Source organism: Lissotriton vulgaris, chromosome 10 (assembly GCF_964263255.1).
Source record: "Lissotriton vulgaris chromosome 10, aLisVul1.2, whole genome shotgun sequence".
Lineage (NCBI taxonomy): Eukaryota > Metazoa > Chordata > Amphibia > Caudata > Salamandridae > Lissotriton > Lissotriton vulgaris.
Window position 1 is genome coordinate 187727269 of NC_141698.1, and position 26175 is coordinate 187753443.

Genomic DNA, 26175 nt, shown 5'->3' on the forward strand with positions numbered 1-26175 from the left:
AACAAAGACCCTTGCTTGGCTAAGGTGTACTTCCCGATAAGCAATTGTAGGTTTAGGCTTTGGTCAATAGTACTGCGCCCCTTTCGAAAACCGTACTGTAAAGGGGAAAGTGTATCGGTCTCCTCTAACCAGTCAGTCAATTTACCTAAAACCACTCTCCCTAAAACCTTGACTGCGGAATCAATGAGGGATATAGGTCGGTAATTGCCAGGGTCCCCCTGGTCCCCTTTTTTATAAATGGGTACAATAACCGACTGTGTCCATGACTCAGGAATGCCTGTCTTAGAAACTCTGTTAAAAACATTGGCTAAAACTTTGGACCAAAATAAAATGTCGACTTTAAAAAGATCAGAGGGAACGCCATCTGGTCCAGGAGCTTTATTACTGGTCATCATACCGATGGCCACTGCCACCTCCTCCTCATTTACGATAAGGGTATAAGGCAATTGAGGGAAGGCGATCATGCCTTCTGCCGCCATGGTCTCTTGTTCGTAAACGGACCTAAAGTGAGAGTGCCATCTGTCTTCTTGGATTCCACAATCCAATTCATTATTACTGGAATCCGAGAAATAAGGTTGGTTGACCACCGCCCAGAACTTGGCACTGCTTTTTAAAACATCTGTTGAGGTCAGATCGGCCCAGGTGTTCTCTCTAATTTCACGCTGCCTTCTTTCGATTGCGGTCTTGTATTCTTTCCTGAGGATGGCCACGAGCCGTCTGTCTACTGGGTTAGACTTAAGTGCAACCTTAAGTTTCTGGTTAGCCGCTGAGCAGTTTTTGTCAAACCAGCCTTCCTTCCCTTGCGTTCTGCCTTTACCCTGACGGGTCAGGTTGGAGAGAATGTCGAGGCAGATCTTTTTATACGCCTCCATTACTTCACTGTCCCCAGCCTGATCATCCATACACAGCTTTAGGTCCTCCCTGCTACTAAGACAAAGGTTACAAAAAAACTCTTCTGGAATTAGCTTGCACCATTTGATTCTGCGTGCTTGGTCTGTCAACCGCATATCCTGTTTATCTACCAGGTTTGGGCAGCTATCCTTAATAACAAAAATGTTCCTTGCTTTTAATACAACAGGGTTATGGTCGCTAAAGTGGGACCCTAGAACTGAATAGCTACTAATTTGGACTCCACAAGTACTACTGAGGAATATATAATCAATCACGGAACCACTGCCATGACCTATAAACGTGGGGATATCCTCCTCACACCCATTTGGCAGAATAAACCCATTTTCGGCCAACATTGTTTCCAAAAAAATACCCTGCTCTGAATGTTCAAAGTGGGTGTTTTCTTCGTCCGGGGAACCAAATAACACGTTAGGGGTGCATTTATCCCGACAACCATGAATATTGAAGTCTCCCATCAACAAGATGGCACAATCATACTCAGCAGACTCTTTAAAATCAACCAGGAAAGCACTTAACATCATCAGGTTACTAACTGGGCTGTCCCTATCAAAAGAATTATAAAAGTTTATAACCAAGACATTATGGTAACTCCTATAAGTAATTAAAACAGCAAGACAATAAGGACAGCCAGTAGCTATTTGCGTGTATGTCCCTGGGATTTTGGCAGAGATCAGGGTTACCAGTCCCCCTCTAGCTCGCCCCCTCGTTGACCCGACAGCCGGTATAGAGAAGGTGGTAAACCCATCCACTGTCAATACATTTTGAGTGTCCCAGGTCTCCTGCATAGCTATTAAGTCCATAGATCCTATAAGGTCCCGCCAGATCGGGTCGTCCACTTTATTTTTGAGACCCGCGATGTTCCATGTTGCCATAGTGATGTCCCGGCCTCCCCATGCCTCATCTATTTTTTTTTTCAATGGAACCCCACCTTCCGCACCCTTGCCAACAGTGGGAATTGGATTTGACATCTGCCCATCCAGGTTGCTATTTTCCTTTTGCAGAAGGGTGGGGGAGTTGTTGTTAGGCCTCTGTCTAACTGGTGAAACCTGTGTTTGTCAGTCGACCCAATCCAGGGTTGACAGACAATCATAACGGTTAGCAATTGGGAAGTTGAGGTGATTATCATATCCGTTAGCAGGCTGATGGTAATAATATGGGTGACTGTTTTCAGGCCCTGCAACAAACCCCCATTGAAACGGTCTTCCTCTTCTTCTCCTAACCGGGTTCCATTCCTCATCACCACCCTCGTCCCAGCCCGGAGGGTGCACCTCCCATGGGGGGTTAAACCTCCGACTTGCTTTTTGCTCATGTGGGCCTCTTAGCCAACTCCATCTATTATCTGATTGGTTCCCAGGTAGGTAGAAATAGGAAAGGGGTCTAGCAGTAACAGTGCTTGCTTGGTATCTGGAGGATCCTCTACATATATATTCTACCACCTGTGTGTTCTCAAAAGTGCGTAAAAGAAAAAGAATCATAGTGATTTTTATATATATCATTCAGGCGGTGGTAGTGCTTTACGAAAGTGGAAATACGGGGAGTCTCCGGAAAGCAGATTTTTCCGGTGTGAAGAAAACCCGCCCCACCGACCTATGAAGTGAAGACAATTGTGCTTTCACATTACAACATCCTGGAAATACCAGGGTAATCCGGTAAACAACCGTGAGTTCTTTCTTTTTCTAGTACACTGAGGTTAGGGTACGCCTTAGCGTGTGTATACCGCCCAGTGTTACAGTTTGGTCCTGAAGAAAGCTCGGCTAAAGAGGCCGCTATGAGCAGAAACATGTCGACCATATGAACCAAAAAACAGGACTGTTTGACTCAAATTAAAAGTCAAGCTTGTCCGTCAATCCCTTTTAATACCGTGCATGCTTCAACCTTTATTAAAATTGAGTTCAGGTTGGAACGCGCACTTTTTATTCTGACACTTTAAATTCACTATCACTTTTTTGCACTGCTTTTATTCTAGTAACCAGCTCCACTGCAGTTGCAGGTGTAGCAGCACACCAGGCATGCACTTGGCATACCTGGTGAACAACCCGATGATGAAGCATGTCACCCAATAGTTGGGTGAGTGAGGGTTTTATATAAAAATCACTATGATTCTTTTTCTTTTACACACCCACGTGCCTTTTCTATGTCTCATCCTGTCATGTCTGACTGTTTGAGTCACTCCTTTGTTGTTTAAATGATATTTTGACTGGGGTATAGGAGTGTCCCTGAACCCTTCCTCTCCTGTTGTTTCTACACACATGTTCTCAAAAGTGACCACAACGCAATCCCCTTGTAGGTTTTTTCTATTCCCGCCCACCCATGGGGTTCTCTCCACCATTAGAATGTTACTAGGAATATTTGGCGGTAAGGGATGGTTTTTGGAGAGCCAGTGGCACACTTTATTTTTCAGGGCCTGGTAGGATTCTACTTCAGAAGATGAAATTTCGGTGACTCCAGTAAGAATCACTACATAGGGGCACGCATCTGGGGGAAGGTGGATGTTTCTACGGGCCGCTACTTTAACTCTAGGAGCCGGGTCAGGGTTTGGGGTCGGCGGAGTAGGATCATTTGGTTTAACTTGGGGGGGTTAACTTAGATTTAGTTGAGTTCTCTAGTTGTTTTAGATCGGGGGTCTTTGCTTTAGTGCCTCCCAGGTTTGGAGTGTTACTAGTGTTCTTAGGAGCCTTGTTTTTAGCCACAGTGACGCTTTTGCCAGCCGAATATGACTTATTGGCTGTGTTGGCGACGTGGGATGTCTTAGAGTTCAAAGTAAGGCTTGGGGCACTTATATCCTTATGAATATTTTTCAGAATGGTTTCTAAGCAACGTAATCTGACCTCGATGGGTTCGAGTAGGGCTTTTAATATGTTCAAAATGTTATTATTAACCGTGCTTGACCCACTCCCATCCTGACTGTGTTTGGCTAGATTAGTGATTTCACCACTAAGTTCAAGGATTTCCTCCAAACTTTTGTCAATAATGGTGTCGTCTGGGAGACTTAGAGGCAAACCAATTTTTGTCGAGTGCACCCCCCCTATATCATTTGCACAGACTGCCAAGTTGTTATTCACAATTGCCGGGTCTAAGATGGTGTTGTCTCGGTTGTTGGCAGTTTGTGCTTTCTTCCCTTTAAGGGTGGTGGGTTTATTTGCCTTTTGTTTAGGGAACTCACCACACAATCAAGGGAAGTGCCCAGCAACCTCCAATAGATACTGTCCCCAATCATGCAAAGGTGAGATAGGTGAATGAAATAAAAGAAGGGCAGCCCTGTAGTCTCCACCCACAGCCATAGATTAAAAGACAATGGCCGCAGGGGCCGGACGCTGCACGAGGGCCCCAGCGCAGGAACGACCCGGGTCCAGGAAACCAAAAAAAATCTCCCTGCCCCAGCCCAGCTCATGAAAAGGGAGCGTCCCTGACCCCAGAACAGGAGCACAGCCGACCGGAACACCGGAGCGGCCACGCCCATAAAATAATAATAAAAACAAAGCAGAAATACAAAACTGCAGATACAAACACTCACGGCACCGTCCTGAAGAAAATCCAGACCAGGAAACAGGAACCAGCGTTCCGCCCACCGTCGGAGCAGAAAAAAAACAGGTATGGCGGTAGGTGGGCGGGGCTTATGTAGTTTAAGCATACTGGCGTTGTGATTGGCTGGGTGGAGGCAGGACTGCCTCACGTAGTAAGGACTGGGACGGGGAGGACCCATGAGGGGGTAATGTGCAATAACTCACATGAGTGGTCCTCGGCATGCGAGTCCCTCCTCTAACCAGGCATCACCAACTTTTCTCATCTAGTCTGTGTTTTCGACATGTATGGTTGAGGTATACGCTCAGAGAGGACGACAGAGTGAGGTGTTGCAAAGATGCAAACTCAAGAACTAAGACCATTGGAATCCACTTGGATGTGACTTTTACATACTCTGGTTTCCTTTTTAAGAATCGGATTCAAAAGCATAAAACGCTGGGTGAGAGTAGGCAGCATTTACGTGACTTAGCTTCAAGGATATAAAACGTGCATATTATCAAGGCTAAAAGCATATTTTCGAAACAGTCACCTGAGTGTAATGTTTGCATGTAGAGTGGCCCACAGCAGTTTTCTATACATCTGTGCAATGAGAGAATATCTTTCTAAGGTCACATATGCTGCCTTGTCTCTTGTGGAAGGAGTGTGAGGTTCTGAGGAGCATGAACTACCGTACTGTCTGAAAATGTTGATATACAGGTGAAAATTCACTTAGCAGTTGTGCCTCTTACTGCTTTATGGTGGGATAATGTCCACCACAAGTTACGAGACCATGAGAACAGATTTTCTTTCTAGTTAAAATGTAAGAGCTCTAAAAAAAGTCTACAATGTCTGTCTTTTTCAGCTAGGGAAGCAAGGGAGTACAGCTGGGAAAAAAAATCAATCATTCCACGATTGAAATGAAACTCCATAAGGCCTTTTGGAATAAATAAAGGAACTATCACAAGAACAGCCTTGTTATTAGGAACACAGCCTAAAAGCTCCTCTGAGGAAACAGCCTGGAACTTGTTTTCTTCTAGCAGAGAAACTTGTTACTAAAAATGCAGTCTTTCAGTACAGCAAACCTATGTCATATAAACAGAACAATGAGCTCCATTTGAGAAGCTCATTCTGGAAAGAAATGGTGCTACAGTGGTTTACTCACAACTGCTGTCTGGCCTTAAAATCCATAAAGTCCTGACACAGCAGGTAGAAACCCTATTTTTGCAAAGATTGTACTGTACAACTTCATCCTTTCACTTCAGCAAGATTTTATCCATTGATGAAGAGCACGAGTTTTACCATCAAAATAGAAGTCCACTGCTTTGTCCAGAATGTCACTACGCAGTGAGGAATAAACTAATGAATAAAATTAATAAACCATATATGTACCCCAAAAAGGCGCTAAATGGAAATGATTGAGCCGGAATCGGACAGAATCAACTTGATGAAAGAAGCGAACCAGTGTGTTTTAACAATTTCAAACTCTTAGTATAGCAGCCTTCCGTACGATGTTTAAGAGAGGGTGTTTAAGGCCTTGGCCATAACCAGCGCAAAGGAGCGATTACCCAGCATGATTCTGCTAAACCTAGGTACTGTAACTAGGTGGAGATAGAGACAGAATGTTAAGTCCTAGCTGAATTATACTGAGACAATGTGGGTCTGTTGGTGTGATCTTTGATGGCCTTGTTATAAAAGCAAAGAGCTTTAAAGACACTGCGTTTGTGGACCGGTAGCCAATGAAGCAGAGTAAGGCAAGTAATTGTTTACCGATACCTAAAATCAAAAGGGCCGAGGAGCTCTGAAGCAGCTGAAGTTTTTTTTTAAATCAAATAGCTAGGTAAACCAACAAACAAGGCATTGTAATAGTTCAACCTAGTGTCATTCATGCATTAACCATGGATTTCCTAGAAGAGTTGAGTGGAAAAGGCAGCACCTACCTTATAATGCTAAGTATAAGCAGGCAGGGAGCAGGTGGATGTTAACTTGTTAACATGAGCCTCAAAAGAGAGCTGTGAATCGAAAATATTGCCCAATTCCCAAGCTGTGTGCGGAGGAGAAAGAAGACCTAACACATCTGGCCCTCAATGAGAGGACCAGAAAATAGAATGACCAAAGACCGGATCTTCGGTCTTCCTTGCATTCAAAGTTAGAGAGTTAGATTGCATCCACATGAGCACAGCACCAAGACAGGACTTAAATTACTGTTGAAGTGATGGTAGATCATAGTCCTGAGAATCAAACTAATCAATACGGTTGGCAAAGGTGAAACAAGGATTGAAAGAGGTAGGACTTAAGGCCGGACACCCGGGGGCACACCATTGGTAATAGCCTTGACAGTGAAAACTGCCCAGATACCGCTTGTGCTCGGATCGTTATGAAAAGATCTGAAACAATAGGCACCCGACACCAATGTGTAAAATGCTGTGGGGCACCGAGTTTAAGGCAACAGATAGATCAAGAGAAATGAACGTACCACAAGAGCTGATTTCCAGGAGTCTGGAGCCAACGGAGTAGACAACAAAGAGATAAACAGAGTTTGCAAACAAGGGGGAGACTATATGATTGTCAGCTGTCAGATGAACAATTGGACACAGATCAAGGGAACAGCCAGAGGGAAGAAGTGACAAGTTCAATGGTAGCAGGGAGAAAGCCTGTCCAGCATGAACAATTACACCCAAACGTCAAGCACTTTTGACCGAGGGGTAGGCAAGGAGCATTAGCGATTAAGAGATCAGTTACCTTCATAACCTTTTTGTGAATATATTCCGATATACTTTGCTGTGCAGAATTGTAAATTCCACACAGGAAATTCAGAATACAGAATGGAGAATTACTGTTCTAACTGGCATATTTTCCCATATCCCAAGGCGAGCCAATGTGCACCTTCTGACCAAAGAAAATTCATAAGTGTATACCTGGTGAAATTTTCAGCAGGTAAAATGTGGTCATTGTAATCAGTATCGGAATACTCAGAATCCCTTGTGAGGCACAAATGGGCATTTGCGTCTGATGTGGGCTAGGCAGCAGGGTTGGAATGAAAGTCTAAGATTAAAAATTTGCCATAACAAGTAAAAGCTCATAATTGGCTTCCAAAGTTTCAGAAACAGAAGGCTCGTAATATAGCCTTTTCCAAAGCGGAGAGAACTTTTCAATCAAAGATTCCAGCCCAGTAAAGTTTTCACTGGTGTATAAGGTGTGGGCCTTGGGGGTGGGGGGGGGGGGCGGGGGGGGGGGGGGGACATAAACAGAAAGTTTAGAAACCGGATCAAAACCGTCCATATCAAAAAAATGATATTTGTAATGTGCGCATTTCCCCCATGCCTAGTCATCCCATGTCACCTCTGATTAACATTTCCTTAGAACCTGATGTCTCAACAGATGTTTATTGTTACCCAGTGTGAGTAACTTGAGAGCTAGGCTCATGGATGGCATGTTCACTGTCGAGCCACTGAGAGGGTCATACATTTTGTTTCTTCAAGATTAAATAGACACGCTAGATTTCACCCCTGGCTGAAGCCACTACTAACCTACCTGCCTCGGCAATTTCAAGTATCAGAATCATGGGTAATGCAAGGAACCATGATAGAAATAATTAAACTCATTTGGAAATGAAAAAAGTTAGTTAGTTACAGATCAACGTCTGGGCATTAAATACATGGGTACGGTAGGCAAAATGTAAACATGGAAAGGTTGATTAACTTAAGCATGTTCCTTCTCGGCATCAGGTACACTTCGAATGGGGAAGGACTGGCTTCTTCAAGCCGGATACCTGAATCTCCTAATCAAGGAACAACAAACTTTCAGGCCCTTAGTCTACACCAGAATTTCGTCTTCTTCATGGTGCCTGAAACATTCCAGACTTCTAATTATGCTAAACAAAATTCTTAAAACCACACAGGAGAGGCAGCATACAGAGAGCCCCTCTACAAGCATCAGTAAATAATTCAAGAAGTCTGTATGAATTTATAAATAGGTCAGCCCCACTAATAACTAAAGTAAGAAACGTAATATCCCAGGGTAGGCCCGAGTGTCTCTTCCTCTACTTCACGCTTTTTATAATAATTCACTAATCCACATCAAAAGAGCAATATAACAGTAACAGCCTATCTGAAACTATTTCACGGAAAGGACCAACTATGAACGTTCAAACTACTACTTAAGACTGAGGGACTGAGGGACTGACTCAGTACACATTTAGGCTCAAATGAAACCTCAGACATGTGTATGTGATACTCAGGCGCAGAAGTGGTCTGCTTGCGTGCACCTTTTACCAGAAGTGGGTTCCAATTATGACTTCGGCCCTCCACCAAAATATCAGTTATCCAAGACTTAACTCTTCACCTCCCCTTGCCTCGTAATGTAAATATGTCTTGTACATATGATATACAACTTTTCACCATGCTGTGCAGTACAACCCTAACTGCATCTACTCAACCATTGTCGATCACACTTGAATTCTTAATGTGGTTCTTACCTTGACCCAAGACAAAAATATGGAATGTAAAGCACCTCATATTTAAGAGGCTTCCATTAGTGTAAAAACAAGTCTATGTGAAAGGACCTACTGCACTTCGGAGCTAGACAGCCACCATATCATTAAACCCACAATATTATCAACTGCATAATTATACATCCACCAGTGTACATCGGTCATGGATGCAGAAAGCATTCTAACGGGCATTAAATCAGGAGACCACACATCTATGCATCACAACTGTCAGGAAAAGACTGCGCTTTTTTATGTTTTTATAAAGATATAAGATAGAACACTACTGACCTAGACATCAGACCAAGGAAATTGATTCAGTGAAAGGTTTAATTTTGGCGCTTGGCTGCCCAACGCATACCAAATGAACAAAAGATATACCATTTGAAAGACAAGGAAACTTCAGACATATGGCACTGTGGAAAACCGCCACTGGACTGCATAAAGTAACACCCCCATACTCACAAGGGAAATCCAGCTGTCTATCCTTCTACTCTCAAACTGAAAGGAACAGAATAGTTTGAAATGCTGGACTATTTTTGCTTCCAATAATATGGTGAGAACCTATTCAGTAAACGTAGTCCATGTTGGAATCTGAAAACTGAAGGTTGCATTCCAAGGTTGATCTCTGCAAGAGTACTAAGAAATATATTTTGATCCTTCTAATGCAACCTCCATTTACTTAAATGAAAGTCTTTCTGAAGAAGGCATCCTGAAGTGAGGATTGGGGGGTCTATGGCTTGACTCTTATCAGTTACTATGTAGGAAGAGAATTAAAAAAAACAATTGGAATGTGCTGGTCTAGCTGGCTGAAGGCGTAGTACAAGTTTAAGACCCCCTTGATCATAGACCCTAGACCAGTCAAATGTTTTCTCTTTGTTGATGTTATCATTCTGTGATGGTGTTGAAAATAAAGTGAATATGCCTTAGTACAGGCTAAAAAAAAAAGCTCAAAGCACATCCAGTAAGACAAGAGTGCCTAATGAAGGTCGTAGGTCCAGGAGAGCTAAGTCCATGCCAGATTTTCAGTCTAAATAGAACTCATTTACATAGTCAGTAGTTAAGTGGTTCTCCTAAAATCTGTTATGGATCTAGCCAGCCCTCTTGGACTTTGATCGGCTCACATCATGCACCTAGCTCTTTCTGTACTTGGACCATGCTCAAAGAACTCTCTAAACTCCACAAACATACACACATTTCTCTAAATTAAGCTGGATTCCATTTCCTGTATAAGTTCTGAATGGATCTATGTGCATCATATACAGAGCCTTTCCCAATCCTGACCCCATCTTTCTTCAGGAAGAAAACAAGTTACTTACCTGTAACTATAGTACTCCAGTATTGGAAGCTTTCATGGAGTCACAAGCATGAATCATTCCCCGTCGTCGAGACGGGAGTCTCCGGTATTTAAAAAAGCAATGCTTAAATAGATAGAAAACTGAAAAGAGGCCTAGGCCCATTTCCCTTTTGCAACCCATAACCTTCGTCATGTAAAAGAGACCAAAATTGTCCCTGAACCAATCAGAATCCCTCACCCTCTAGAACACTCCTGAGAGAACCTTTTGCCCCTCAGATTTTCCAGCACTTGTGCCTTCGACATCTTTCATGCTAAATCCAAGGTGAGCCTCTCAGATGAGGAGGGTAGCTCGCAGGTGAATATATGAAAGCTTCCAATGCTGGAGAACTACAGTTACAGGTAAGTAACTTGTTTTCTTATTCCAGTACTGGAGCTTTCAAAGATTCAGATGCCTGAATCAGAATAGCGAGCAGTAAATCATAGCACATTTTTTGTCGCCTAAGACCTGGAACCAGGCAACGTGTGTACCTTGAAAATAGCACTTTATATACTGAATCTTTCAAAACAGCATATATACCACAATACAAAACAATAAAATGTGCATATGTAACCAATAAAGGAAGGAGGGATGGTAAAGAGGGCACACCGTCACTGGAAAAGGTTCCTCAGTACTGCTTGTCCCACTGCCACATCCTTCTCAGCAGCCGCATCCAGGCAGTAATGCCTGGTGAAAGTGTGTGTTCTCTTCCAGGTAGCCGCCCTGCAGATATCCTGGATAGGTACTCCAGCAAACAAAGCAGTGGAGGTGGACACTGCTCTTGTAGAGTGAGCACAAACACATGAATCCAACGGCTTCCCAGCCGCCTGATGACAATATTTTATTTATTTATTTATTTATTTCGGCATTGAATTTGCCATAAAAGATTTGCATGACAAGACATACATTAAGAAAATTTGCATCTAAAATAATTAATACAATTTAAAAAAAAACATGTTAAAAACACGACTGCATGTCCATCAAGTCGAATTAATTATACTGATTAAAACATGATATTTGTAAATACAAAAGTGCACCCCTCCTAGCTTTACAATTTTAAACCTTTTTTCCAGCGAACAAAATAAACGGAGTATAAGAATCTACTGGCACTAAATACAATATTTTGTGTTGTATCCGTTTTGATCATTCTAAATGCACTCATACAAGATCTTATTCCTAAGAGATTGAACAGTGGTTTAATCCAATATTGTATTGCACTTGAAATCCATCAGGCATTCCCTCTTTATGATAAATGAAAACACTTCCTGGGTGCACTATAAGACAGAAACAGTTGTGAGGACTTGCGGAAAGGCCTTGTTTTTTGCAAGTAGATTTTGAGACAGCGCTGAACATCCAGTGAGTGGAGGGCTTCTTCGTCCGCCGTTGTTGGTTGAGGAAAAAGTCTCTTAAAAATCAGTGCTTCATTTAGATGAAAGTCTGTAGGCCCTTTTGGTATGAATTTAGGAATAGTCCTGAGAACAATCCTGTCCTCCTAAAACTGCAAGAAATGTTCCTGTATAGTGAGAGCCTGTATTTCCCAACCCTCCTGGCTGAAGTTAGCGCTATGAGAAGAGCTCCCTTCCACGATAGAAATTTTAGGTCCACCGAGTGAATAGGTTCGAAGGGCCGTTTCATCATTTGAGATCGTACTATGTTCAATTGCCAGAGAGGGGGAGGAGGTTTTATCGGAGGAAAGGTTCAAAATAACCCTTTCATGAATTGTTTGATTATCCTTTCAGACCACAACGATGGTTCTGAGGAAGATCTTCTGTTGGGTGATATAGCGGCGAGATGCACTTTAATAGACGCATGGGCTAAACCAGATTTTGCCAATAGTAGAATATATGGGATAATTTCATGAGCTGCTGAGTTCAAAGGGTGAATCTTAACCTGTTGGCACCATAAACAGAACCTCTTCCATTTCATCCTGTATATCTGTTTGTACTTTCCGCTCTGACCTTTGATAATATATCTCTGCATTCCGATGAAATATCTAGATGTTGAAACTCCCAGTGTTCAGGAGCCAGGCCGCTAAGCGCAGTGATTTGGGATCTGGATGATGCACTTGTCCCTGGCACATCGTCAAGAGCGACGGTATCGGTAGGAGGTGTATCGGTAGGAGGTGAATCGGTTGAACCTCCGAAAGTAGAAGCAGATCCCTATTCAAAGGAATATCGGAAGCGGAGGCGATGGGACGTCCGTTAGAGAGGTAAAGAAAGATAACCCTCTCAAGCAATCGAGAAAAATCCGGTGACAGAAAAGATTAATGAAGAGGTTGCTGCAATTGAAACACTATACCAGCACAAGGCCATACAGAAAGAAAAAGCTGGAACCTTTGGGAGTAAACATATGGGATAACAGGCATATACCATATGCCCTACAAAGTTGTCTTTTCTTTTATTGATGACATGAGAAGAACCTTTTGAGATACACACCTATGAGAAGAAAAGGCTTTCAGCGTACCGCGACAGTCGCCACATAGAAGATACACTAACCTTGCCTGTACAGACCTGGTTGGAGCGTTTTCCAAGTTCCTTATCAGATCCCCTAAATTCTTCTACTCCTCATAAACAATTATATACAATTCTTAAGGTCCTGATGAAGATGAAGGCTATTGATATTGTCCATTGAAACGTACGTCGGCCAGAGAGTGTGACTCCAGCACAGCATAAGAGGGTGGATGTTGCCACCCTACTTCTCATCTCTGTGCATGCAGTGTTGGTCTGGGGATAGTATGATAGTGAAAGTATGTTGTATGGTTGTGGAGTATCTAAATGAGGTATGAGTGCAGGGGATTGTTGTCGCCTTTTTCACTTTTATTTATTCTGTACAGCAACAGTTTGTAGATTTTGAAACCTAAATATGAAATTGTACTGTGATTATTGCACAAAATGAAATGTTTTGTTTTAGTTAATTGCTGAATTTTGATAAATGTGTTTCTACAATATATATATTTTTTTAATCTTTATTAACATGAAGGCAGAAGTTACATACACAATATTGCAATCAAGGTTCATTATTGTTTTCCGTGCAGTTATGTTTCGGTAGATCAGTATAGTAATGTATATTCTAATATATACTAAGTGCAGTCCTAACAGTGACATGGTTTCTACAATATTTAAAAGATCTAAAATACAAAAAAAAATCTCAAATAAAATATGAAATAATAATTACCATAGCGGATGTGTGGAGAGTACTACTTTAATATGCCCCAGGTTTAGAGCTTTAACAAGCCGGTGGTAAAGCAATAGAGGTTGAGTGGGAGTTTGCTATTGCAACTATACATACGAAGCAGCTCCGTGAACCAGTGTTGTCTGGGCCACCATGGAGCCATCAGTATCATTCTGCATGGTTCTTTCTTCATCTTTGTAAGAATGCGTGGTAGGAGGGGAACCGGGGGAAAGGCGTAGGCAAAGACGCCTGACCATGCCATCAAAAACGCATTCCCCCAAGATCCCCGTTGGTGAAACCAACTTGCGAAGAACCGGCATTTTTTGTTCTGTGCTGTCGAGAAGAGATCCGCTGTTGCGAAGAGATCCAATGTCGGCTCTCCCCATCTTAGGAAGATGTTTTGTAGGATATCCTGATTCATCTTCCACTCGTGGCAGGTTGATTTTAGTCTGCTCAGAGTGTCTGCTTTGATATTCTGATCCCTTGGAAGATGCTCCGCTGTTAGTGATACTCTGTGTTGAACAGGCCAATCCCATATTTGTTGTGCTTCCTGAGGCAGGGAAAGCGATCTTGTGCAACCCTGTTTGTTGAGATAATGCATCGCTGTTGTGTTGTCTGTCCTGCTTAGTACAGCAGATCCCTGTATCCTCTGCAGAAAAGCCAGCAATGCTATGCCCACTGCTCTGAGCTCTAGCAAATTGATGTGAAGTTGTTGTTCCTGTAACTTCCAACAACCGCTGACTTGAAGGTCCTGAAGGAATGCTCCCCACCCCTCCAGGGATGCATCAGTGGTAATCACCAGTGGAGCTGGTTCGGTAAGGAAAGAAAGACCCCTTGAGATGTTTAGTCTTTGGTTCCACCATGTTGCTGCTTGACCATGGTTGGTGTGATCTTCACCATGCCGTCGAAAGATCCCTTTGCCTGACGCTATTGCTGATCCAGTTGTTCCTGTAAAGGATACATTTTCAATCGGCAGAAAGGAACAAGGGGAATGCAAGAGGACATCGTTCCTAGTAGTGATTTGTAACGGCGTACTGAAAGATACCTTCTTCTTGCAAACGCCTTGGAAAGAGATATCAGCCCTAGTTGCCTCTCCATGGAGGGAAATGCTTCGTTTACTGTTGTGTCCAGAATTGTCCTAAGAACGTGATTTTCCTTGAAGGTTGAAGGGATCACTTTTCCGTATTCAGAGTCAGACCCAGTTTGGCAAACAATTCCACGCATGCCACTATTGACGGCTGGTACAGAATAAGGGGTCCCAGTGAAAAGGTATGTAAAGTACACAAGAGACAACTTTGTAAAAGCAGAAATATTTGAACACAGACAATTCACAAGCAATTGTTACAGCAGATAGTCATTTATTCACAATGTGCCTATTTATCTTACATATAACAAATCAATAATACAATTGTCATAGTGCCCCAGGGGAAGGAAGGGTAAAGGACAGTGTTTGTGTAAAAAGGAAGGGATGTGCAAGGTAGGTCATATTGCAAACAATAGTATCAGTACATGATTCATGAGAAACCGATACAGCTGGCTTCAGAACACTGAGCCAGTGAGCAAAGGGCGCAACTAATGCTCAACAATTAAAAAGAAACCATGCTAACGATGCTAATATTTAATATTAGTAATGATGGTTGCGTCGACTGGTGTGTAGTTGTAGCCGTCGACGTTTCGACCCCTGAACTAGAATGGTAGGTATATGTCACACCTTAAAGCTTCATCAGGACCAAAAAACAGGACTCAAAGGGACAATGATTTCTCATAGAAAGTTGGGCTCAAAGGCTCTCAACATGGGCAGGAGAACGAAAAAATACATCAAGAGTATCCAAATTCAATTCCAAGGATCAATCTATATTAGATCCGATAATTCACTTGTCCAAGTAAGTGAAATGCCGAAGTGGTCATCAGATTAATGCACGGGTGCAGGAAGATGTGTCCGTGCCTCAATAAGTAAAATCCTCTGCAGCCACGATATTCGAATGCTGCAATTGCTCTTCTCAGCTCTGCACAGCACCAAACTCCGTAAAAACTCTAACCATCATTGCCGTGTTCGTATTCTTACGTCACTAGTAACCAACTTCACGGTGTAGCGGCAATGAACAAATCTCTGAGGGGGCGCGCCTGTCCTTGAGCGGGATATTTTATACTCGACTCATAACTTTTAACGGTGTCGGAAATCACTCGTCCTCACTGGTAGCCTGCTTGACGACTGAGCCGACTTTTGTGAAGGCGCTTTGACTAACCAGTCGCCAGGTATGGAAACACCTGGTGTCTTTGTTTCTTTAGAAAAGCTGCCACTGGAGCCAGACATTTTATAAAAATTCTAGGGGCTCTGAGGCCAAACAGCAGTACTTTGAACGGGTAATGGTTTCTGGCTACTGCAAACCGAAGATACTATCTGTGGGAAGGATGAATGGGGATGTGAAAATATGCATCCTGTAAGTCTACGGTGGTCATATGATTCCCTGGGTTTAAGAGTAGCAGAATGTCTTGGAGGGGAAACATTGCTTCTTGAGATAAGTATTCAGAGCTCTCCGGTCCAGAATAGGACGCCATTGGAGAACATTCTTCGGGACTAGGAAAAAACAGGAATAAAACCCCCTTCCTCTCTGGGAGATCGGCACCGGTTCTATTGCTCCCTTTGGGAGCATTGCCCAAATCTCTCGACGCATCGGATGTAGATGCTTGACCTCCTGAAGTGTCGGAGGAGTACACGGGGGATATGTCCAAATTGTATTATATTGAGGACCCAACGGTCCGTAGTAATTTTCTGCCAATGTTGAAGATGAAAAGCAATTCTCCACCCAGGGAAACTTGAGGTTGTCATTGTCTTTTGGAATTGTCCTTTCCTTGACGACCTCCTCTTCCTCTAGGGGCAGATCTTGTATAGCCCCCTGCCGGTCGTTGACCATACTGCTGATGGAACTGCTGAGAATATGACGAATAAGAGGGGTATCTGTCGTGCTGGTATCCTCCTCTATATGATTTTTGCACTCTACCTCGGGCCCCACGAAAGGGCAACTTCTTCCAAATTAATCTTCCCATCGAAGGGGAGATCCAGAATCTTATTTTGGACCTCTGGTCTAAAAGCTGTAGCTCTCCACCATCCCCGACGGCATAGCACCGCCACCCCTCCAAGCGATCTGAAGGCCGTGGTCGCGATATCCATCGTGCAATCAATGACTTCAGTCGAAGCCCTTTCTCCGTTTTGAATGATCTTTTTTACCTCCTGTCTATTATTCTCAGGGATGAGGTCTATGTAAGGTCTCAAGTCACACCACAATTTCCTTTCGTACCTGCCCAGAATGGCAAGGGCATTAGCAGCGTTAACCAGAAGAGCAGACATGAACGAAAACCTTTTTCCTGCATTATCCAAACGCCTACCCTCTCTGTCGGGAGGCGCTGTAATGGGAGCTGACAGATTTTTTAACTTCTGTTGAGCCGCTTGGGATATAAAAGAATGCGGTTTGGGATGGCCCAGTAAACAAGCTGGAGCGTCTGAAGGGGCTTTATACTTCTTTATAGTCTGGCGAGCACAAGTGTAACTGTCGCAGGTGTCTTCATGACCTTCAAGCCTTCTTTCCACAAATGGCTAATGGTCAGGATAGCCCGTACTGATTTCCGGTATGGTTCCTTAAAAACGTACAAAAAACACTCCGTTTGTGTCATTGACATCGGAAGCTCAAACCACTTTGCAGCTCTCTCCATCAAATTATGGAAACCACTGATGTCTTCCAGCAGAGAATCAATAGGTACTGGTGAGGGAGATGAAGGCGATGGAATCAGATAATCATCCCATTCCTTGTTAGGGTCTGTTATCTCATCCTCCTCTTGGTCATCCTCAGTGGTGACGGGATCCTGTTGATGCACTGGTTGTGCTGTTCTAGGTAAAGGCTCTGGCAGTAACTCCCTGCTTCTAATTGGAGTAGTAGGAATGGAGCATGGTTACGGAACCGGTAATGGTATTTCCTGAAAGGTTGGAGTTGGTGAAAACCTCTTTCTATAGTTCGCCAGCATAATTTGTAGATCCATCATTAGAGAAGATGGCATGCCAACCATCTCTTCTTGGTAGCCCTGGCGATAATGCTGCTGGGGGAGATATTAATATTCTCTGTATCCCTCCTCAAAGTCATCCTCTTGGCACTTTATATGTAACTGCAAGGGGCTACTGGTGTAGCCAAATGGTCCTTCATCTTCTTCCTCTTCTGAATCCTGCTCCTCCAGGTGGTGTGATGGCACAAGAGGAGTAATCTTGCTTGGGGAGGGGATTTCTGGCATAATTGTCGTCTTTTCTGGTGTTTTTTCCCTCGTCCACGAGCCCGTCGTCGAGATCGCCGACGGCACACTCGTCGTTGATGCAGCCGTCGACACTAACTGTACTGCTTTATCCATTGACAACGACATAGTTACCGTCGCACAAGTTACTTACCTTCGGTAACAATAGATCTGTAAGAAACAGTAGTTATTGTTAGATTCCTTAACTTAGAATATCCCCAGGCGTCAGACTGGATCCGGAAAGTTTTGCGTAGCAGTACCCCTGCGCGTCGGTAGGCGTCGTCTGCGGCTCCGCGTCAGTCGTCGGCGCCGGGATGACGTCGCCGGAGTACTTAGACGCCGCCCTCGCGCACTGACGTCAGTTCTTATACACAGCTTTTCCGTGCCAGGAACGCAGAGCCATGATAAAAACCGACACTGGTGCCATAAAACTAGGGCCCTTAAAGGGATGTACCTTAACCCTAGATATCGGTTCGCAGAACGGGGAGGATGGGTGGGGCGGTAAGGAATCTAACACCAACTACTGTTTCTTACAGATATATCGTTACCGAAGGTAAGTAACTTGTGCATCTGAAAGAAACAGGTTAATGTTAGATTCCTTACCTTAGAATAGATACCCCAGCAATACCAACCCCGGTGGTGGGTCTGCGAACCAATGATCACACCAGAAAGTCCTGGAGAACAGAACGGCCAAAAAAGCCATCTCTCTGGACTTGGCTGTCCAGGCAGTAGTGTCTAGCGAACGTGTGCAGCCAGGCCCACGTAGCTGCCTGACAGATGTCCTGCAAGGGGACTCCCCGACCCAGGGCAGTAGTAGCCGCCATGGCCAGAGTGGAATGGGCCCTCAGTCCAACAGGGGGCTCCTTTTTAGCCAAAGAGTAGCATAGCTTGATGCACAACACGACCCACAGGGAGATGGTCCGTTTGTGCACCGCCTGTCCCTTCTTAGCACCCACATAACCAACAAAGAGCTGGTCGTCCACCCAGAACTGGCGTGTGTGGTCCAGATAGAAAGAGAGCGCACGTTTTGGGTCCAGACGGTGGAGCCTCTCTTCCTCTTTCGAGGGATGCGGAGGCAGAAAGAAGGTGGGCAAGGTGATGGACTGCCCGATGTGGAAGGCTGTGACTACCTTGGGCAGGAAAGAGGGACGCGTTCTCAAGACAACTTTGTCCGGATGGACAGAAAGGAAAGGAGGTTTAAAAGAAAGATCCTGGAGCTTACTCACTCTCCTGGCAGAGGTGATGGCAACCAGGAAGGCAGTCTTAAGAGTGAGAAGACGAAGAGGGCAATTGTGAAGTGGCTCGAAAGGAGTGCACATCAAATAAGTAAGAACAAAGTTCAAGTCCCACTGAGGCATCACGAAAGGAACAGGAGGAAACATTTGAGTGATGCCCTTCAAGAATCTATTTACAACAGGGGACTTGAAAAGAGAAGGCTGATCAGGAAGCCTTAAAAAAGCTGAAATGGCAGAGAGGTAGCCCTTGATAGTGCCCAGAGCAGAGCCCTGCTGGGCAAGAGAAAGAAGAAAGAGGAGAGCCTCTGAAAGGGGGGCATAAAGAGGATCCACAGCCTTTGCTGTGCACCATGCCAAAAATTTATTCCACCTGCAGGCGAATACCGATTTTGTGGAGGGACGCCTGGCTGCCAGAATCACATCACAGACTTCAGGAGGCAGGTCAAATGGCCTCAACAGTCGCCGCTCAATCTCCACGCATGGAGGTGGAGACTGGATAGGTTCGGGTGGAGGACCGTCCCCTGCTGCTGCGACAGAAGGTCTTCCTGAAGAGGCAGACGAATCGGGGGATCGACTGACATGCTGAGTAGCTCGGGATACCAGTATCTTCGTGCCCAGTCCAGAGTCACAAGGATTACTTGGGCCCGGTCGCGCATGATCTTCTTCAGCACTCTGGGCAGAAGTGGTATAGACGGAAAGGCGTATAATAGACCGCAGCTTCACTTGCGAGGAAAAGCGTCTCCGAGCGAGTGCCGCCTTGGAAAGTCCAACGCGCAGAACTGATGACATTGCGCGTTCTCTTCTGTGGCGAATAGATCTAACCAAGGCTTTCCCCACTGCTGAAAGAGACCTTGCGCCACGTTCGAGTTCAGACGCCATTCGTGATCCATCATGCACCTACGGGTGAGTTCGTCCGCCCTGGCGTTCAGGGAACCTGCCAGGTGTTGAACCACCAGGGTCATGCCCTGGTGTTCCAGTCATTGCCAGAGGCGCCAAGCCTCCTGACACAGGATCCAGGACCCCACCCCGCCCTGTTTGTTGGAGTACCACATGGCGGTGGTGGTGTTGTCCGTGAACACCTGCACTACACTCCCCCGGACAGAGGGGAGGAATGCTTTCAGTGCAAGTCGGGTCGCCTGCAGCTCCAGAAGGTTGATGTGGAGCCGGGACTCCGCCCGAGACCAGAGGTCTATGATCTCCGCCTCTCCCATGTGGCCTCCCCAGCCCAGGAGGGATGCGTCAGTCACAACTACGTGCTCCGGTTGGGGTAGGGAGAGGGATCTGCCATTGACCCAATCTGGGTCCGTGAGCCACTACTGCAACTGTCTCGCAGTGCCCTCCGAGATCAGGACGTGGTCGGACAGGTTGCCCTGATGCTGGGCCCACTGAAACTTCAGGTCCCACTACAGAGCCCGCATCCGCCACCTGGCGTGATGCACCGGAAGGATGCAGGAGGCCATCAGCCCCAGAAGCCGCAGCGTCAACCTGACCGAGACCCAGGGTAAAGGCTGAGAGATCGGAATCAGAGCCTGAATATCCCGAACACGTTGTTTGGGAGGATAGACCCGAAACTGCGCCGAGTCCAGAACCGCTCCAATGAAGAGGAGCTTCTGAGGGGGACACAGGTGTGACTTTGACACATTGATGGAGAACCCCAGCAGGTGCAAGAGGTCGGCCGTAGTCTGGAGGTGGCTGACGACTGTCTGGGGCGAGCCCGCGTTCAACAACCAGTCGTCGAGATAGGGAAAGACTGACACCCCTAATCTGCGCAGATGGGCTGCGACCACAGCTATCACTTTCGTGAACACCCGAGGGGCGCTGGTAAGGCCAAAGGGGAGCACAGTAAACTGAAAGTGCTCGCGGTAACAGGTAACGCCGGTGGGCCGGCAGGACGGGGATGTGAAAATATGCTTCCTGCAAGTCCATTGCTACCATCCAGTCTTCTGGGTCTAGGGCAGCTAAGACCTGAGCCAAAGTCAGCATCTTGAACTTGTCCTTCCGGAGGAAGCTGTTGACGTTCTGCAGGTCCAAGATAGGGCGTAGGCCCCCTTTGACCTTCTTGGGTACCAGAAAGTAGTGGGAGTAACAACCACACCCTACATCTGGCCCAGGAACGCGCTTGATGGCCCCCTTGGCCAAGAGGGCTGTAACTTCCTCTTGCAGAAGTTGCAAGTGATCCCCCGACACGCGGTGGTACTGCAGTGGTATGGCTGGAGGGGTCGCCTCGAAGGGGAGGGAGTAGCCCCTTCGAACGATTTGCAGCACTCACCTGTCCAATCTGATGGAGTGCCAGTGGAGGAGGTGATGGCGAACCATGCCCCCCACTGGCGTTGAATGGGCCTGAAAGCTCGGACTAGGAAGGCTTTGAGGCGGATATTGCGGGTGGATGTGGACTGGCCTCGCCGCTGTCCCCCGGCACTGCCACGACGGTTACCACGTCCGCCGCCGCGCTGGATGTTAGTCTGCGGCCTCTGGCTGGCAAGATGTGAGGGGGCGCCCCTTTCTTGGCCACGAAAGGAGAGAAAGGCAGAAGTCTGCTAGTGCTGGACCGACAGGCACAAGGATTTGGCTGTTGCCCTGGAGTCCTTGAAACTCTCAAGCGCACTGTCTGCCTTGTCGCCAAAGAGGCGACAACCATCAAACGGCATGTCCATGAGGGAATTCTGGGCATCAGTCGAAAAGTTGGCGGACCTCAACCAGGCGTTTCGGCGAACCGCCACCGTCGTGGAAATCTCCCTGCCCAGCAAGTCCGTGGTATCCAACCCACATCGGATAGAAATCTCGTCCTTCCGCATGGGCTTTAGCGAGTTTGACCCGGGCCTCCTCGGGGCAACCTGGCAGCACTTCCGCGACTGTGTCCCACAGAGAGTGGGTATAACGGCCCAAAAGGCAAGCGGTGTTGACCGACCGCAACCCCAAACTGAGTGAGGAGAACAGCTTTGACCGAACTGCTCATACCTTTTGAATTCCTGATCAGATGGAGCAGTCGGGAATGCGGTCTGGGAATTAGAGGCCTGTATAACCAGGCTCTCGGGGTGGGGTGGGTGGACAGGAAGCTAGGGTCGCCCGGGGCCCGGCGGTGGGGCCTTGCCACGTTCCCATCTACAGGGGAACCTGTAGCGGGCCTGGACCAAGTGCCCAACAGGACGTCAGTATGGACCTCATTAAACAGCAGTAGAGGCTCCAAAGAGCTTGCCTGTGGTGCTTAAGGACCTCCGTGAGGAGGTTAGTCCTCATGGCCGCGATGGGGAGTTCAAGAGCCAAGGCCTTGGCTGCCCTCGTCAGCACCACGCTGTAAGCAGCCCCCTCCTCCGTAGCCACGGTAGGAGGGGAGACAAAGCCAGTGTCGGGCGAAGTGTCCAAACCACTGGCCTCCCCTAGATCCACTGCCCAGTCCTGACACGACTGGCACTCTCGTGCCAGAGGGTCCTCAGACCCCTCCCAATCCCCCTCGCCTCCCATCTCCTGATAATCAAGGTCAAAGGATGGGGGCGGATCATAGAAGAATTGCTCTACTCTCGGCGTCGAATGTGGTGTCGTGCGACGCCGGTCCAACGCCGGATCCGGACTGAGGGAAGGACCAGGGACGACGTCCGGGGACGGCGTCGGGGGCGACACCCTGGGAGTTGGCGCTGACGAATAGGTCGTAGGGTCAACCAGCGGCGACCCGGATCCGGTGGGGCCCTGCGGCGTTGGGACCGAAGTCGTCGATGGTGCCGGGGCCGAATCATCCGACGGCGCCGAAGCACCCGGCCCGCTTGGGCTCCCAGTCGGGGCCGCAGGGCCCGAAGGAGCCACAGCCGGACCAGACGGAGGAGAGAGCGACCTCATGGCCATGAGGAATGCATCGATCTCCTCCGGCGTCACGTTCAGCCCAGGGACCAGCGGGTATGGAGCTGGCAGCGACCGGTCCTTCGACCTCCTCCTCGACCTGGACCGTGAACGGCACAGGCAGACTGCCGGAGCTCGAGGTGCTTACGGGACCGCTCCCGCCTAGCCTTCGACGTCAAGGCCCGGCAGTCGGGGCACGAGTTGTCATCATGGTCGGCCCCAAGGCAATACAGGCATCGGTGATGGGGGTCGGTAACCGACATCAGTTGGTTGCAATCGGCACAGGGCTTGAACCGGGCATCCCTACCGGCACCGATAGTCTTATGACTCGAAACAGGATCAAAAAGATCGAAAAAGTTAGTCAAAAAGTGACTAAGGAGTATTGCTTGTTCCGGATCTGCGCATGCTGGCACGGAAAAAAGAAGAACTGACGTCCGCACGCGAGGGCAGCGTCTAAGTACTCCGACGACGTCATCCCGGCGCCAACGACGCAGTCGACGGATGCGGAGCCGCAGACGACGCCTACCAACGCGCAGGGGTACTGCTACGCAAAACTTTCCGGATCCAGTCGGACGCCTGGGGATATTCTAAGGTAAGGAATCTAACACTAACCTGTTTCTTTCAGATAGCCTATGCAGAGTTGTACCGCACCACCTGGAGGTACCTGAGAGCACTGCTTGGAAAAGTTTCTGGATCCAGTCTGGTGCCTGGCCAATATTTTAAAGGTGAGGAAGCTGCGGTTAGAGATAGCCACCAGAACAACTCTGTCCTCAAACAAACATACAAAATATAAGACGAGACATAGGTCATAGGGAATGTATAAAGTAAGCATAAAGTTTTGTGACCGAGTTCTCACAATGCCTGTATACAGTACACAGCAGTCACATAACTGTCTAGTTCAATTGATGTTAGTGCTGGAGAAGAACTCTCCTCTTGTAGGATTAGAATTACATGCAGATAAAGCAATTACATTCTGCGCTGTACTCTGCTTTCAATATCCCTCAATATGTATGCAGAATATGCCTTTAAGTACTGGAATTGGATGACCCCAATTTTAAGCATGCTGTTCCTTAACCTTTTTTTCATAAACATGTGAAAATCCCAAAGCCTGTGGTGTATACAATTTTTACAAACCGGAGTTGTGAGCATTGACACCCAGCTCTCATCAGTTTTTTTAAAGATAGTTTTTTTAAAGATTTAACAGAGAGGTTTCCAGTATTCCTTTAGGAAAAATGTAAATATTAGGTGCAGATCAAGTACTTGATTATACTCAATTTTAAACTGACGATCCCGTAACTATCCCCATAAGATATATTTAATTAGATTTGGGAAGGTTCACATCAAATGTTAATAGCTAAGCATAAAAATGGATTCCAGTTTCCCAAACACTGTTTACTTCCCAAATAAATAAAAAGCTTACATCCTTCTTGTTTGGTGCATTGATAAACCATCTAGTAGGCAGTTCATTATCTTGCAGTCATACGGATAGTAACTCGCTCCTAAGTTAAAGTCTCTTTCTGTACTCAAGAGATTTGGAGCGGAGGTTGGCAGGAAACTTACCTTTGACCGAATATTCCTTAATTGTCTGTTGACACTGGCTCTATCTTTTTTCAAGAAGTCAGGATTACTTTTAGATTTCATTATATCTGCAGATTGGAATAAAAGGAAACACCATTTATTGTTGAATGCCTGGACTTATTTCATGAATCAAAAGACTTTAATTTATAGGAAACGAGCAATGTCTCTCAAAGGATTGACAACATGGCGCAAAGTTAACCTGAAAACCAGGACTAAAGTTTTTCTATCGTTAATTGTCCTTTTCAGTTGTGTACTTTCTTTCCTAAGGTTCACAGCATTATGGATCCTGGAACATTTTTGAAAATTATTTTCACAAGATGTTATAGAAATCAAAGAATAGACCATTTTTAAAAGCAAATATATTATTCAGAGGTTGCACTGGGAATTATTAGGTGAGGCCCCGAAACCAGTCACAGGATGCTTGTTTCTGGTCCAATAAAGACCTGGCTTTTTGTGTTTGCTTGTTTGCCCTATGTTGGCAGGGTATGTCCAGACATGGGTCCCGTGCTCACTTTGCCACTGGATTCAAGCTGGCCTGGCTGGTGAGGTGTGTTACCCAGAAACCGGCCTTAGGATGATTGGTTCCGGTCCAGGAAAGACCCAGCTTGGCAGTTCGGGCTGGACTGTTCACATTAGGAACTGGGTCAATACTGATTTGCACATGGCTGGGTCTGTACTGGGGTTGTAAAGTGAGCAAAGGAACAATGATAGATTCAACCCAGATCTAATCGTGACTGGGGTGAGTGTCTGAAAATGTTCAGCACTCTGCCCATCCTCTTAATGTGTTTGCTTGAGGCTCCAAAAACGCCACCATAACCTCACACACAATGCTCCGCACTAACCCACTCCCTCATATCCAACTGAAATTCCATGACACTACCACTACATTCACCAGAACTACAACTGCATTTACACCTTCTTGCAGAATCTTCCCTACTAAGCATTACCATCCAGCAACATTTTAAACACCTACCACCAAAAACAAAAGAGAAAAAGAGAAATAGATGACTTAACGTGGGAGGCCTTTGAGTTTTTACTACTTAGACAAACAAGTTACTTACTTTCAGTAATGCCTCATCTGGTAGAGCATATCTAGCTGCAGAATCCTTAGCATACAATTATCTCCAGGTGTCAGACTGGATCCGGACATTTTTGAGCAGTACCCCTGCACGCCGGTAGGTGGCGTCATTCAGTTCTGCGTCTGCCGCGCCTTACTTAATGTGCACGGTAGTTCTATAGGCGCCTCTTTGGCGAGCTGCCGTCAGTTAATTTTCATGACTTTTTACACCAGGAATACGGAGCCATGAAGACGGACCACTGGTGTGAGCTGCTAGAGCCCTCTGTAAGGGGAACCCTCATTCTTTACCAGGTTGCAGAGTGGGGAAATGGGAGGCTCAGTATGATATCTGCCGCTAGACAGAGTCTCTACTGCAGAGCCCGTATATGGCAATGGGCATGTGTCACCAGCAGGATGCTAAAGGCTATGAGGTCATCAGCCTCAGAGTCTGTCTCCCCGAAATCCAGGATAGAGGTTGAAAATTCAGTATCATAGCCGGAATATCTTGGACTCGCCATTTGGAAGGATAAGCCTGAAACTGCACCATGTCCAGATAGCTCAAATAGAAAGGGAGCGTCGTAAGGAGTTAGGTGTGTCTTCAGCATGTTGATAGTGAACCCCAGCAAATGAGGGAGGCTTGCAGTATTCTACAGGTAGGAGACAACTGCCTGCGGAGAGCTCGCCTTTAACAGCCAATCATCAAGAAAGGAAGACTGGAACACCAGCCCTCCCCAGGTGTGCTGCAACCACTGCCATCAAATTGGTGAACACCCGAGGGGTGCTGGTAAAGCC

General features: G+C 46.2%; 1 protein-coding gene across 1 annotated transcript in view; it reads right to left on the minus strand.

Moving 5' to 3' along the window:
* Positions 1-26175, minus strand: part of MPRIP (myosin phosphatase Rho interacting protein) — a 564937-nt gene that overhangs the window by 21665 nt on the left and 517097 nt on the right. The window contains exon 21 of the mRNA XM_086940861.1: positions 24309-24394. Coding sequence (XP_086796987.1) covers positions 24309-24394 — 86 coding nt within the window. The remainder of the gene's footprint in view (positions 1-24308; positions 24395-26175) is intronic.